Raw genomic sequence first — 15,734 nt, forward strand, 5'->3', positions numbered from 1 at the left:
AAATGACAGATTCTTTCACTGGATAAGACCCTTCTTCCTCAGCTGAGATCATTTAGAGCCCTTTGAAGCTGCATTTAAACTTCATTTATGAAGTTGAAAATCGGGGCACCAATGAAGTCCATTATATGGAGAAAAATCCTGAAATGTTTTCCTCAAAAACCATAATTTCTTTATGACTGAAGACAGAAAGATATGAACATCTTGGATGACAAGGGGGTGAGTACATTATTTGTAAATTGTTGTTCTGGAAGTGGACTTCTCCTTTAATGTGCGCATTTTCAGTAAAGCACTCACAGAATTGTTCTTTCCCATCGGCGCTTTTATGGAATTGCGCTCTAACACTTATCTGCTCTGTTCAGTAAATCTAGCCCCAACTTTACCATAATCCAGACCTTTATAATACAAAGAAAAAAACGAAGCATAGATGTGTAGATTTGTTTATATGTATGTGTTTGTGGACTAAAATGCAGGATTAAGGCGAAGACTGGCCAGGCGTCACTCCAGACCCAGACAGTGAGATGAATGGAGGCTGACTCTACCTGAAGATCCAGCTAAAGTGAAAGACAGGGTTGTAGAATAGTGTGAATACACTTTTACTACACACCGCATTGAATGTTTACACATTACAAACCAATGCAGTAATATCTTGGATCTGTGCGGCACACACCCCACTTCAACTCAGATAAGGGGTACTTGAAATGGTGGTGGTTATAAAGAGAGACATTGGTAATTTTAGTTTGTTTTTTAGGCTGTTTATATTGTTTCTTTAAATATATATACTGTATGAGCCTTGTCATTGAGCTTGTCGTGCACATGATATTTTGTGGTGCTTGCATTCAGAGACATGAATGCATTTTATAAATAAGGATCAGCAAAGCTTTGGCTGTTGAGTTCACTTTAAATTATGCAGCTTGTAACTATCCATTTCTAATTTTCTGTTCATTTTTTATGAATTTGTTCACGTCTATGTTTTTTTAATTTCTTTTTTTTAAATAGACGGGATTTTTCAAATTGTAGAAATTCAAATCATTACATTGAAATAAGCCTCAGTGGTGTTAAAAAATAAAAAAAATTCTTCTTACAGCACCTCTACTTGTGATTTTACTGTTTATCTCCAAAAACTGTTATGTGTCTATTCATATTTTAATCTGTGAGTCAACTGTTTTGGATGATAACTCAGAAAATACTGAAAAGCAGTGTGAAATGTCCTGGGACATTGTGTTGTAACTTTTAGGCTCATTATATTAGCAGTCTCATCATATACTTTATTAATATGATGCCAGTGACTGCTAATGATGAGCTTAATGATAATAGGCATCACCAACTATTTCTATCCAAGTCACCTTTGAAGTGACTGATTCATAGTCTCCACACATTCTGCTATCAATTTGCTATTCATCTTGACTTTAGTATGAGCTAAAAATGTTAATCCCCATACGTTTCCAAATAAATAACATGTCAAAAATGACACGAAGTGAATGCAACAACTAACAAAGAAACATGTATGTTGACATACGGGATTATGTAGGAGCATGCATGCCTTACATAAAGACATAGGGATGTCTTTATGCCTGAAAAGAAGTAAGGCTTTGCTCCGTAGTATAGATAATCTGGGAGGATAAACTTGTCAAGCATGGCAAGTTGTTTTAGATAGTATATACACTCTTTAAATTGAATGACACAGACTATCATCATGGTCTAAAGTGGAAGCTGCTCAGTCATACCAAATATTGATTCAGTTGATTCATTAATACTAAAAACACAAAAAAACATTTCTGCTACTATCAATAAAATAAATGTTAATGGAAAAAGTGATGATAAAGATATTTGTAATGTTACAAAAGAATTCTATTTCACATAAATGCTGTTCTTCTAAATTTTCTATTCATCAAAGAAACTTGAAAAAAAATCTACTGAGCTGTTTTCAACATAATGTTTTTTTTTTTTTTTTTTGCAGCAAATCAGAATATTATAATGATTTCTGAAGGATCATGTGACTGGAGTATTGATGCTAAAAAATTAGCTTTGCAATCACAGAAATAAATTGAATCTGACATATTCAAATAGAAAACAGTTATTTTAAATAGTAAAAATATTCAGGTTTTTGCTGTACTTCGAATCAAATAATTGACATGCAGTCTTGGTGAGCATAAGAGAGGTATATAAAAAAAAAAAAAAAAAAAAAATCTCTTACTGTTCAAAAACTTTTGACTGGTAGTGTAAAGCAAATATATGGGCTATATACTTCCGCTTTCACGCCCGTGTTCTCTCTTGCAGTAACAAATACATCGCGGAGCAAACAGGAAACTGACAACACGCCGACAGACAAGACAAAGCAGATTACTTTAGGTATGAAACAAAGTCTCAGCTTTCTAATTCTGTCATTTTGAAAGAAATTCAAACAAAAAAGTCCGTTTTGTGGCGCTTTAATGCGTCTTGACAGATCGCTGCAGCGCCTCAGTTCACACGACACACAAGAACTGATCATCTGTTCCTCTTTACTAGCACAAAATAAACAAATGAAAATCAAAAGGTATCTTTAAACCGCAGGAACACGTCAATACACGCTAGTGAAGGGTAGTTCTTGAACGATTCATTCATTTTGAACGAATCTTTAATGTGACTCGGGACGAACGAGTCGTCTCGGGGAGTGATTCGTTCAGTCGCGCATGCGCAACATCCTATTAGGTTCTGTACTGGAATTAGTTCACCTGTTTCGAGTCTTCGGGTTTTTGGAATCGTTCGTTCATCTTATGGGACTGGCACGTGATGAACGAACGACTCGAACCCGATGACTCGAGAGGTGAACTAATCAATTCTTTTTCCGGCTCACACTGACTTGGTTAAGCTTATAGGGCTGTCACGTGATAAACGAACGACTTCAGCTGCATGAATGTCGCCAGTGGCTGGCGACGAGGTCGCTAGTGGGCGTTCTCACTACTGGTTGCCTTGACAGCGAATCAGGTTAAACATTTTGGAGGCAAAGACTAAATATAATATAAATATAAATTGAATCTGTAAATACAAATAAAAACGAATGAAAAGCAGAGTCTACTTTTTTCATTGAGTATGTTTATCTATGGCTGAGAGGAGAACGATCACATGAGCTCTACCGTCTTCTTTCCTATTGGCTGTCGCTCCCAAAAGTCGCTCTTCATTTGCATAAAGTTGAGGGATTGTGAACTTTTTTTTTTTGCGTCGCTGGACACGTCCCATCCGGTCGCCAACGGTCGCTGTAGCTCGATGTCGCACTTGTCGGCGGAAATCGCCAGCTCTCCATTGAAATGAATGGGATCGCGTCGCTTTGTCGCTGCGTGTCGCTTGTATTGTGAACGGGGCTTGAGAGAGGAGAACGATCACATGAGCTCTACCGTCTTCTTTCCTATTGGCTGTCGCTCCCGAAAGTCGCTCTTCATTTGTATAAAGTTGAGGGATTCTGAACTTTGTTGCGTCACTGGACACGTCCAATCCGGTCACCAACGGTCGCTGTAGCATGATGTCGCGCTTGTCGCCGGAAATCGCCAGCTCTCCATTGAAATGAATGGGATTGCGTCGCTTTGTCGCTGCGTGTCGCTTGTAGTGTGAACGGAATGTCGCCAGAGGCTGGCGACGGGGTTGCTAGTGGGCGTTCTCACTACTGGTTGCCTTGACAGCGAATCAGGTTTCTTGCCACTAAATACAAACATTTTGGAGGCAAAGACTAAATATAATATAAATATAAATTAAATCTGTAAATACAAACAAAAACGAATGAAAAGCAGAGTCGACTTTTTTCCATTGAGTATGTTTATCTGTGGCTGAGAGAGGAGAACGATCACATGAATGGGATCGTGTCGCTTTGTCGCTGCGTGTCGCTTGTAGTGTGAACGGGGCTTCAAACCCCGAAAACTTGAGGTGAGCTAATCATAGACTAAAACCCCAGGTAAACAATGAATTAATCTTTTCTGGTTTTATAGCATTATAGTTTTGTCTTGTTTGTAGTGTAATCAACGTTTGTGTAAGCAGTGGATGTGTTAGGGAAGTAACATGTAACATTTTAATTACATTTTGCTAAAATGAACGAAATGACTCTGGAAAAAAAGATCCGTTCATTTTGCTGAACGAGACTGAAGGTCTGAGTTGGTAAAATGATCCGAACTTCCCATCACTAATACACACCATTTTTCAAATTCAAGTCCACCGACATGAATCTACTCTCCTTTGTTGTTTGTTTGTTTGTTTGTCATCCAAAAATGGCAGATTCAGCGTTGTGATTGGTCAGATCACCTGTCAATCAAACTTTGAATACATCTACAGCGATAGTGCAGGGAAAAGATCTGTGATTAATGAACATCACTGTGATTTTATTTATTTATTATTTATTTATTTATTATCTAGGCCTACTCAATATGTAACATTGATATTAAAATAACATTACGGAACAGCACGTAACCCAAATTGCTTTTGCCATTGCTATTATTTATTAAGTGATGTAAACTTAGATTGCCTAGATCTCCTTTATTAGTTCTTTGTGTAAGTGTCATGCTATTGGATCCAAGTTTATCCTTAGCAAGCCAACAACAACTGACATGCTCTTACAGTATAAGGCCAATAGTAAAGGCCATTTCTTTCTCCACATCTGCTGCAGAGAAGGTCTTGTGTATTGTGGCTGAACTTGGAGGTTTACACATGTGCTCGATTACTCTCCATATGTGTGCTCTTGCATGGGGACATTTTTGCAGAGTGAACATAATTTCTCATGTTTGGAAAGATGACCCAGGGAAAACTTCCCTGATTATCTACACACAATACAAGAGTTACATTCCAAAATCCTGTCTGATTTGGAAAATCTTGCAAAAGAACGGCTGTTTCTAAACAGGAATTTTCAAAACCACCAAAACCGCCTGCCATTGGTCAAAAAAACAAAACAAAAAACAGAGAGCTCTACCCCAGACTCACACCATTGGTAGAGTCAGTGTTGCTGTGAAAGACTGGTCTTAAAATATTATTATAAAATAGAATATTATTACTAAAAAATTGATTTGTATAAAAAATATTAATACACTATAAAAGCAAAAACACTTACCCTAGCCTATTACTTCTCTATTCTCTGCAAATTCCTATAACTGAGTGTAATTTCTATTAATAATCTGAAAGAACCACAAAGACCACATAATATTAACTTTACTTGGAGGCAAGTCATGGCATTGAAGGCAATAATTAAGATGAGAGGCACCTCCTTCTGTGTAACAAGATGCTGTCCCTGATATCAGAGTGTTGGCATGCCTTTGACTCCAGTCATATATCTGACATAAAGTCGTCATGGCTGTAAGCATGTAGTTTTACAGTGATTTATATTGGTAGTGAGGTGATGAGTGATATGCCCGCAAGGTTCAGGAGCTCCTTCATTAGACGGCGGCGGTAGTGAGAGATGGGCTCCAACAGAGAAAGTCAAAAGTACATCTGCTGTGCCATTGGCTAGAGAACTGAAGAAACACTATTTTTACTGCATTGCTGTTTGAATATAGGAATTTAAGTAATAAAACAGCAGAGACGATCATTAAAAATGATTTTGTTTGAGCTTCTCACGGTCAGTTAAATCTAATGGACTGTTATTTTATCATATTTCAGTTCACTTATGTCATATCGACTCTTATACTATCTATCTATCTATCTATCCAACATAAACCTTATGGATTGAATCTTCCATTGGCTGGAGCAACATATAATCCCACCTCCAAATCACACTACTATTTTATGTTTAAAATTTACATTTTTATTATCTTGTTCTGTGATTAGGACACTATAAAGCACAAAACAGTATATAAAAACATCAACAACACTATCATAATGAATATTCTGGTCTATAAAACAGAATAATTTGGGTGATTTTTGGAGTTGTATCAGTTGTGACAAATTCACTGGAAGAACAGTTTGTGTGTGTCAGGTTAAAGAAAGGAGGAAATGTTCTTAAGCGGTGCCTAATGGGCAGTCGTGGCCTAATGGTTAGTCGGGCTTGTGACCCAAAGGTCGCCGGTTTGATTCCTGCACCGGGATTGTGAATGAACAGCGCTCTTTCCACCTTCAGTAACGTGACTGAGGTGCCCTTGAGCAAGGCACTGAACCCCCAATTGCTCCCCGTGCGCTGGAGCAATGGCTGCTTCAGGTGTGTGTTCACAGTGTGTGTGTGTGTGTGTGTGTGTGTTTGTTCACTTCTCACTGCTGTGTGTGTTTGTGCACTTGTGATAGGGTTAAATGCAGAGCACCAGTTTCGAGTTTGGGTCACCATACTTGACAACACATCACGACTTTCACTTTCAAAAGACTTTGCCAAAACATCCCTGCATGTGGGGATGATTGCTGTGATTAGGAGTTTTTACGAGAGCAAATGAGTCGTAAAACATACTGAATCAGATGTGGTCTCTTTCATCATGAGGCTTCAGACTCTTTAAACACAAGTAAAGAACTGTACTTCTGTTTCTTGCTGTCACTGAATATTATTATGGTCTTGAATTATTATTATTATTATTTTTTTTTTTTTTAAATATACATTACAGCTGTCATCTTGTCAGAACAAAGTGTATAGGTGAATATGATGAGTATTATAAACGTATTTCACTTATTTTTTCTTAAAACATGTAAATCCATCATAGAAATGTATAGATATTTATACAACAGTTCTTTCTGGTCCTTGAATCTGATTGGCTGATAAGAGTGCAATATTAGAGTGATAACAGAACTCCAACAGCCGTTTCACAGTATGTAATCGTATCACTTCACTGTAATGGTGGACACCCAAATCCAGTATCATTTTATAAATATCGCTCTTTTTGTGTCACAGAATGTAGATTTAAGAGGTTTTCAGATGAGAATGTACCTGTTTATAGTTCAAATATGCAGTTTGTTAATAAAGATAACATTTATTTGAACATTTGCGTCGACATTGTCGGACATGTGAGTTACATTGTTCCCCCATTAGATGGCAACAAGAAAGACTTTTACTTTGAAAAGTAAATGCTATAAACTTAAGTTATTTTTAGTTTCAATATACAGTAATACAATAAGCTTTCAATAAAGCAAAATCAACATTCCTTCGTTACCAGTTCTAAAGTGACGTTTTGGAATTAGTAACGGAGGCTTGGGCTCAGCTGTTAAACTATCAACTTTAGATCTGAATCCTTGGCAGAAGGAAGTAGTTCTGCACAAAAGAGGGCTTTTAAAGACACTCTGTTGTTATTTTGTTTATGTATTTACACACACATGCCATCTAACTGTTGTATAAATGCAATATCACACTCGTTGATGTGAGATATGGCTGTATATCGACCTGCTGTGATTACCTACGGCACTCAGCCTGCAGCTTTGTGTCGAATCACAGCTGTGCCGATATATAGCCATATCTTGCGTCTACTCGTGTGATATTCCTTAAATATAAAAATTATGACCAAAGGTGCTTAGGCACGTATTGTATTCTTCTTCGTCTTCTTCTTCTTCCGGTCTAGAAGTCTATGGCAGCCCTAAGAACTGCTTGTGGGAAAGTTATGAAATTTGGCACACAAATAAAGGACAGTCTCAATATTAACCATAGCAAATTTGGAGTCTCTAACTCAAACTTCAGCACTGCCAATATGCCAAATATCTCATATTTCTGCTAAAAACTTTTGAACCATGAGGTCTAGAAGCAAAATTCCTTGGCTCATGCTGATTTGAATGCATACCAAAATTAAGAATTATATAGTCGAGATTTTCCACAATTTTGAATTTTTTCAACCTCGTCCTAGGCGGTTTGTCTGATTTTCACCAAAATTGGCTTGGATTATCTTAAGACAGTGCTGGCAAAAAGGTTTTTAAAAGATTTGTGATATGGTTTGATATACCAAACCATTTTCATAAAATTTGACGAAATTTGGGCAATAGGACATAAGGCTATAACTTTGCAACTTAGCGGATTCAGACCAAACTTGGTATGTGTAATACCGAGCATGACCCGAGAACACATGAGTAGTTTCAGCACAGCGCCACCTACTGGTCAAAAGATACAAAACGCCAAACCTGATATCATGAGAAAACTTTACAAAGGTGGTGATTTGGTATGAACCGTCAGTGGGGTGTAAGCAGATTATATAAAAATGAATTAATGAGATTTGCAAATTCATATAAGAGGGCATTAACATGACACCATTTTCAACTAAAAATGGAAAACTTTTCATGCTTTTGGGCTGTTTATTTACATAAATTGCGCAGATTTCAAAGTTCAAGTTTTTTAAATTATACCATTATCATCTGCATGTAAACTACAAAAATGCATTTTTGAATTTGTGAAATTTGGAATTTGTGAAAACAGTGACTTCATGTGCAAGCGAAGCATGTATTTTTTCTTTACTAAAGCACCACTGCCAACTACTGAACTGGCATACCACGTTTTTAGTCATTTTTGAGGATCTGTATGATCTGTGTGAACATTTTCATGTGAAACTTTTTAAAAACATGAAGTTAACTTTTCAGTGTTTAGTTCATTGTTGGCGTGTAAACATACCGTAAATATGGCAACCAAATCTTCAAAATGTAAAACGGATACAAACTGCCATTAAAGTATGTTGAAGCAGCTCTACTGTCTTCTCATACCAAAACATATAATCATTCCTTTTCTCTCTCTAGCAGGGCACAGCAGGAAGTTTATCGTGTAGTAGTAGAATGTGGAGCGAATCAATAGCTGTAAGGTCAATAACACAAATCTGTAAGACTAATGGCTCTGCAGAGTCTTACACAAAACTGTAAAAATGACTGATGGAATGCAGCTTGCTGGCAACAGGGTAACCTTTCTGTTCGTACGCAACTTTGGAGGCCAAAAGGCCCGAATTCATAGAAAAACGTGCTCTCTTGTGACTTTCTCAACAAAAACCATTCTTGTTGATTTGACAGCCAAGGCACACTCTTGATGGACACTGGCCTTTAGCCATACTTCACTGGAAGTCCTGCGCAAGTTCTTAGAGATCGAATTTAACAGGAAAAGAGTTATGAAGAAAGACTTGTAACACTACATCTATGATTACCGTTTTGCTGGAGCCCTGAGTGATACACAGTGGAGCTGGCTCGACTTTATTGCAGAAACAGTTGAATCAAGTCTTAAAATGTAATTTATTTTACATTATAAAACACATTTATACATTTGGTAGTTGGTAGTTGTATGAGTTACATCCTCTAGATGAAGTGATAAATAGTTTTCACACATTAAACTCTACCGCTTTAATGATACACGTGAGAGCCAGTGAGGTTTGTGTGCAAATTCTTATACCCCGCCTTCTTTCTCCATATATGGTGTTGAACAAGTAACATAACCACCTCATGTGTGTAAACAAACAGAATGCTATGGTATGGCTTCTGGAGGCTTGGGATAATGCGCACAAGACATATGGACTACAGTTACAGCAGTTTTATGTGCTTTCGAATACAAATTTAATTGTACTTTAGTTGTGTTTTTAGTCTATTATGACTTCTTTGACTAAGAACTTCTCGTTCATTAGTAATTTCACCACGTGTCTTTTGGGGGTTTGTGTTTTATTTGGAATTTTCTGTTAAGCTCTTTAAGAGGCATTCTAGATGTGAAGCAGACATATACCAGAGCGGACATAAAGTTCAGCTTAATGGCTCTTAGCTCATTATTTTACAGGTCATTTCTGGAATTCCTCAGCTGTGCTCCATACTGAGAGAATAAATGAACTGATTTGAACTTCATTTCTATGACATTTCATATTCAAACACCATGGCTATAACATTTTTGTTTGATGTGCACACTGAGCTCCGTGTCATTTTAAATGGATCGGCCAACATTTTATTTGATGAACTAAACAATGTTTGTGTCTGTAAGAGGCTGCAGTTATTTAATGCGCCTGAGTAAATGAATGATTTGCATTTTTCATTATTGAAACGTATAAAGTGCCAACCAATTCAAATTTTTTGTGAGCTGAATATGTCTGTGGTGGTGTTGTTATCAGAGGTGGGTAGAGTACCCAAAATCTGTACTCAAGTAAAAGTAAAAGTACTTATGGAAATATTTACTCAAGTAAGAGTAAAAGTAACAATCCCAATAGTTACTCGAGTAAGAGTAAAAAAGTATCAGATGGAAAAACTACTCAAGTAGCTAGTTACTAGTTACTTCTGATCTGATTGATATGAAGCAAAAACCTTGAATTTCAAACTATTTGGAAAGCTTCCACACACCTCTCCTTGAAAGTGTCTTTGTTTTGATTATATAAAACATAGGCTGAAGTAAAGTAACCTATCTCAGTCCTGTGATGGACACATTAACATCACATAAACTGTCATCTGCAATAAAATTTCAAACACACCCAGACGTTTTTCTAACTGTTAACTCTGTCTTTATTTTCACATTCACAACACAAAATTTGTCAGCATCAAATTTGTCAGTATAAGTAAATTTATATATATATATATATATATGAATTATTATGTATGTGTTTTGTGATTAATGGTGTGAATGAATAATATGCTGGGCTAAGCAACTCTTCCTTTTAAAAGCAGTCTCCTTTAAAAACATTTATTTACTTTATTCTTACATTTTAAGTACATTCATTCATTAGATAGGAATAAATTAAAATGCAATGACGTTTTCATTTTATACATGTTCTGCACTTAACGTTAGGTGAAGTGTCACAAATAAAACCTTTAGTGAAGTGTACGAATTTGTCGCAGTAACGTCACAGTATGCACTTCAATTTATTTAGATTTTTGGAAAATGGATATGAAAACATGCAGACGTTTAGAATGAACGTTTTTTTTACGAACGTGTGTTGTTTGTAAGGTTCACAAGATATTTGTCATTGCTTGCACAAGCGCGCATATTGGGAAAAACATTCGGACAGTGTGTGAAATATGGTACTATAAGGTCAAAGTGCCCATAGTTACCAAATTACCATTAATAGGGTTCAAATAGGCATCATATTGACACTTACCGCTACATGTTTTTTCAGGTTGGAGCTGGAATTTTTGTACGCAGCGATGTCGCTTTTTTTGGTGCACACAGCCTGAATCGCATTATGAAACTGTTCTTTCTCACATCTTGAAGTGAAAAAATAGAGTTGATTTGAGGCCACGGGTGATCTGCCCCCGATAGCTCACACACGTCATCCTCTGCTTCAGCCATCATCTTTCTAAACGCGTGCTGAACTTAAGCGGGAGATGCGTAGCAGACTCTCGCGAAGCAGCCTCTCCAATGCCTCGCGAGACTTCAGATCAAGTCACGTAAACGAATTATTATTTTATATATCTAATATTTATTACAATTTTGTCAGTAACGGAGGAACGCCATCAAATGTAGCGAAGTAAAAGTAAAGTTTTTTCACTAAAAATGTACTTGAGTAAAAGTAAAAGTACCTATCTTTAAATATACTCTAAAAGTACTAGTTACCCCAAAAATTTACTCAAGTAAATGTAACAAAGTAAATGTAATTCGTTACTACCCACCTCTGGTTGTTATCTATCATACCTGGCTCTTGGGAAAATCTGATGAAACATGATGTGTGAGAGATGAGACCATTTAAATTGTTTTATTTTACTTATAAGAACAGGAGTGACCTTGATTTTGGAGCAGGCCTGCAGCTGTGCTTTTATACTTTTTTTCTAAAACGTAGAGAGAGTGAAAAAACATAAGCTTGAAAGAATCAGATTTATATTAGTCCCAGTGTCATCCAGAAACATGTTCCTCTCTATAAACAAAAAAAAGATGTTCCATGCCATGTTTACTCAAAAATTAAATCATTTCTATCATGACAACTGCCAGAAGACGCACATATATTGGCACAATAATGGATTTGACAATGTTAAAGGCATAGTTCACCCAAAAATGAAAATTAGCCCATTATTTACTCATCCTCTAGGCATCCTAGGTGTATACGACTTCCTTCTTTTAGATGAATCCAATCAGAGTTATATTAAAAATGATCCTGCCACTTCCAAGCTTTAGAATGGTATGGGCGGATGTTTTTTCCTTCTTCAGTCCAAAACAAGTCCAATAAAGTGCATTTATTCATAATAAAAAGTGCGCGAATCGATGTGATTTTGTAAGAAAAATATCCATATTTAAAATGTAAGAATCACTTTAATCTAGCTTGCGCTAACTGCTTTGGTAAGGGGCGCGGCAGGACAGAAACACCGTCTAAGCTGTTCGCCAATCGCAGTGCAGTGGGACAGCTAACCAATCACAACACATTTTGTTTTTCGGAAGGTGGGCCTTCATTAAACCCGGAACTAATCAAGCCATTTGTGCCAGGCTGGGGAGAAAGGTATTGTAATAATGTAAATTATGTGAAAAATAATTCTTTTTTTAAACCACCAAGCATAAAAGCATGTTCTAGTACACCCCCAAAACAAAACCAAGACTTTGTAAAAAAGCATAATAGGACCCCTTTAAGGACCCATCAGACTGCTCCAGTTTCATGACAGAACTTGGCATTTACTCACTCTCAGTTGTTCCAAACCTGTACAATTTTCTTTTGTTAAACACAAAACAAGATATAAAAATATTCTTCAATATTCTTTATCTTTTTTTTTGTTTTGTGTAGAAGATAAAGCCATACAGGTTTAAAACAGCATAAGGAAGAGTAAATTATGACAGAATTTCTCATTATTCTGCAAGTTTTCCTTTGAAAATGACTCACAACAGTTATAATAGAGTGCCATAATGATCTCATTCCTTTTCATGAAATTTTCGAGAGAACAATCATTTGTTGGATCGCCTTTCACCTCAAATTACATCAGCTCAGTTCTTCTAAACTCAAGATCCCAAACTCCTAAAATTACGAACCTTCAAAAATGGAGCCAAAGAAACGAGGCATTAAAATATAATGTCTAGGTTTGTGATTATTACCACTGCTCATGTTCTGAAAGGCCGTATTAGTCAATTTTTATGGTTTCAGCTGCACTTTCACCCTGGCATGTTCAAGAATTCTTTGTATAAACATGCTTGACATGTTTCAAATGCGCTTATGAACACACAAGTACGCTCGACCCCGTCATGTCGCAGAGAAAAAAGACCAGATGACATGTATGTATCTTCAGGTTGTTTTTTCAAAAGATGCAGAACACATACGATAGACTGTCAAGAACGTCAAACCCAGCGAATAATTCTTTTTTGTGTGGCGAAAAGAAAAAGGACATCCTTTGATTTACTAGTCAAAGGCAGCTGTGTTTACAACACTCGAATCCTTAAGGTTATAGAATCAAACATAACAAATAAAGAGCATCTATAAACATGTACAGACTTATTTATTGCCTATTAACTAAAGAATCCTTTGGGTTCAATGTTACTGTGCATTTAATAGCACAGATAATGGATGACATACAATTGTAATCCCTATTTTAAAATGTATTCATGTTGTCCATTATGTAGTACTTTTTTTTTGGGATGAAACAGAATCCAAATTGCAGTCAGTTTACAGGAAATGAGAGTGTCTCCAAACAATCACAACACAAACTGTGATGTAAACACATATGGATCTGTAATTTACCCTGGGCGCAGTCCATGTTTTGGCGAACATTTGGCAGCAAACCATGTGTACTTAACTTTAATTCACTGAAACTTCTGGGTATGAGTGCTGCTCATAATTACCTTAAACAAAGGGCCAAAAATTACTCCTAGGACTGAGGATTTTTGTATGGCACAAAACATGAATGTTTCCTTCACAAATGAAACAGCAGGAGACAGTGCACTTAGCTAACAAGCTAATGCTGCCAAAGGGTCAATTTTAATAAATGGACATTGATTTGCAAGTCCTGAAAGTCTGACTACTAGATTATTACATCTAAAGGGTTTGCCAAACCTCTGGGTATAGTACAATTTAAAGTGAATTGGAGAACGAATGTTCAGAAATGCATATAAAATAGTGTTTTTATTTGTTATTCATCTTGCCTGCAACTCAACGTTTCATTGATATGCTGTATAAATGGCTCAGTTGCAGTTATTTGTGAATTAAATTCATGCAGTCGGGTTTGAAATGCTCCTGTTTTGCATGTTTTTAATTTTGTCAGTTGTTTTTTAATCTTTTGCTTTAATGACAGTAGAGCTTGTGCTTCAGGATTTTCGTTATATTATTCAGCTCTTTATTTTTTCAGTTACATCTTGTGTTTGCATGCTTTGTCTGTTTTGGAGTGTCATGGTCATCTTGCAAGGGTCAGTTATTAATGTCCCCTACTGTGGAACCAGCTTTTTCCTGTTAAGAAAAAATGTGTTGCCTTGCCAACTGCTGACATAAAGACTGTCCTAAATTATCGATAGCAAAATAATACCTTTTATTAACATCACATTTTCACATCACACCCTTAAGGATTAAGAAGAACAGATTTATCTAATTTATCGAACTTTGCCCATATGTCTTTGCCCAACTTTGCCCATAGTCCTAATTTGGTTGAGTATTCTATGGAAGCCTGTTTCTGCCACTAAAAAAAACCTCGCAATTCTGAGAAAGGAAGTCTCAAAATAAACTCACAATTGTGACATTTTCTTAGAATTGCAAGTTTATGTCAGAATTGTGAGATATAACTTGCAGTTTCAAGTTTGTCTCACAATTGTAAAAAAAAAAAAAAAACAGTTAGAATTGCAAAAAATAAAGTCAGAATTGAAAGATAAAAACATAATTGTCATAATTGTGAGATATAAACTTGGGAATTGAGAGAAAAAAGTCAGAATTGCGAGATATAAACTTGGAATTGCGAGGGAAAAGTCAGAATTGTGAGATATGAACTAGAAATTGCTAGGAAAAAAGTCAGAATGGTGAGATATAAACTTGTAATTGCTAGAAAAAAGTTAGAATGACGAGATACAAACTCAGAAGTGCAAGAAAAAAGCCAGAATTGTGAGACACAAACTCGAAATTGTGAGAAAAAGGCAGAATTGCAAGATATAAACTCGGAATTGCAAGAAAAAAGTCAGAATCGCGAGATATAAACTCTGTATTGCGAGAAAAAGTCAGAATCATGAGATATAAACCTGCATTTGGGAAAAAAAAAGTCAGAATTAGGAGGAAAAAAAGTATGCATTGTGAGAGAGAAACTTGGGAATTAAGAGGAAAAAGTCAGAATTGCGAGATATAAACTTGTATTTGGGGAAAAAAGTCATAATTGTGAGGAAAAAAGTCTGGATTGTGAGATATAAACTTGGGAATTGAGAGAAAAAGTGAGAATTGCGAGATATAAACTCGGAATTGCGAGGAAAAATATCTGAATGGTGAGATATAAACCCAGAATTGTGAGGAAAAAAGTCAGAATGTGAGATGTAAACTCAGAATTGTGAGGAAAAAAGTCAGAATTGTGAGATATAAACTCGGAATTGGGAGAAAAAAGTCAGAATCATGAGATATAAACTTGCATTTGGGAGAAAAAGAGTCAGAACTGCGAGGGGAAAAAAGTCTGGATTGTGAGATATAAACTTGGGAATTGAGAGAAAAAATCAGAATTGCGAGATATAAACTCTGTATTGCGAGAAAACTGAGGAAAAGTTCAGAATCATGAGATATAAACTTGCATTTGGGAGAAAAAAGTCAGAACTGCGAGGGGAAAAAAGTCTGGATTCTGAGATATAAATTTGGGAACTGATAGAAAAATTCAGAATTGCGATATAAACTCGGAATTGCAAGAAAAAAAGTTAGAATGGCATGATACAAATTCGGAATTACAAGAAAAAAGCCAGAATGGTGAGATACAAACTCAGAATTGCGAGGAAAAAAGTTTGAATGGCGTGA

The 15,734-nt window shown here is 36.2% G+C and overlaps 1 protein-coding gene across 1 annotated transcript in view; it reads left to right on the forward strand.

The window, feature by feature from the left end:
• postna (periostin, osteoblast specific factor a) overlaps nt 1-1,086 on the forward strand; it is a 28,232-nt gene extending 27,146 nt beyond the window's left edge. Inside the window, exon 26 of the mRNA XM_051121725.1 lies at nt 471-1,086. Within this exon, the coding sequence (XP_050977682.1) occupies nt 471-517 (47 nt within the window). The 3' untranslated portion in view covers nt 518-1,086. The remainder of the gene's footprint in view (nt 1-470) is intronic.
• Nucleotides 1,087-15,734: the final 14,648 nt, after the last annotated feature.

The sequence above is a fragment of the Labeo rohita genome, chromosome 10, assembly GCF_022985175.1.
Source record: "Labeo rohita strain BAU-BD-2019 chromosome 10, IGBB_LRoh.1.0, whole genome shotgun sequence".
Classification (NCBI taxonomy): Eukaryota; Metazoa; Chordata; class Actinopteri; order Cypriniformes; family Cyprinidae; genus Labeo; species Labeo rohita.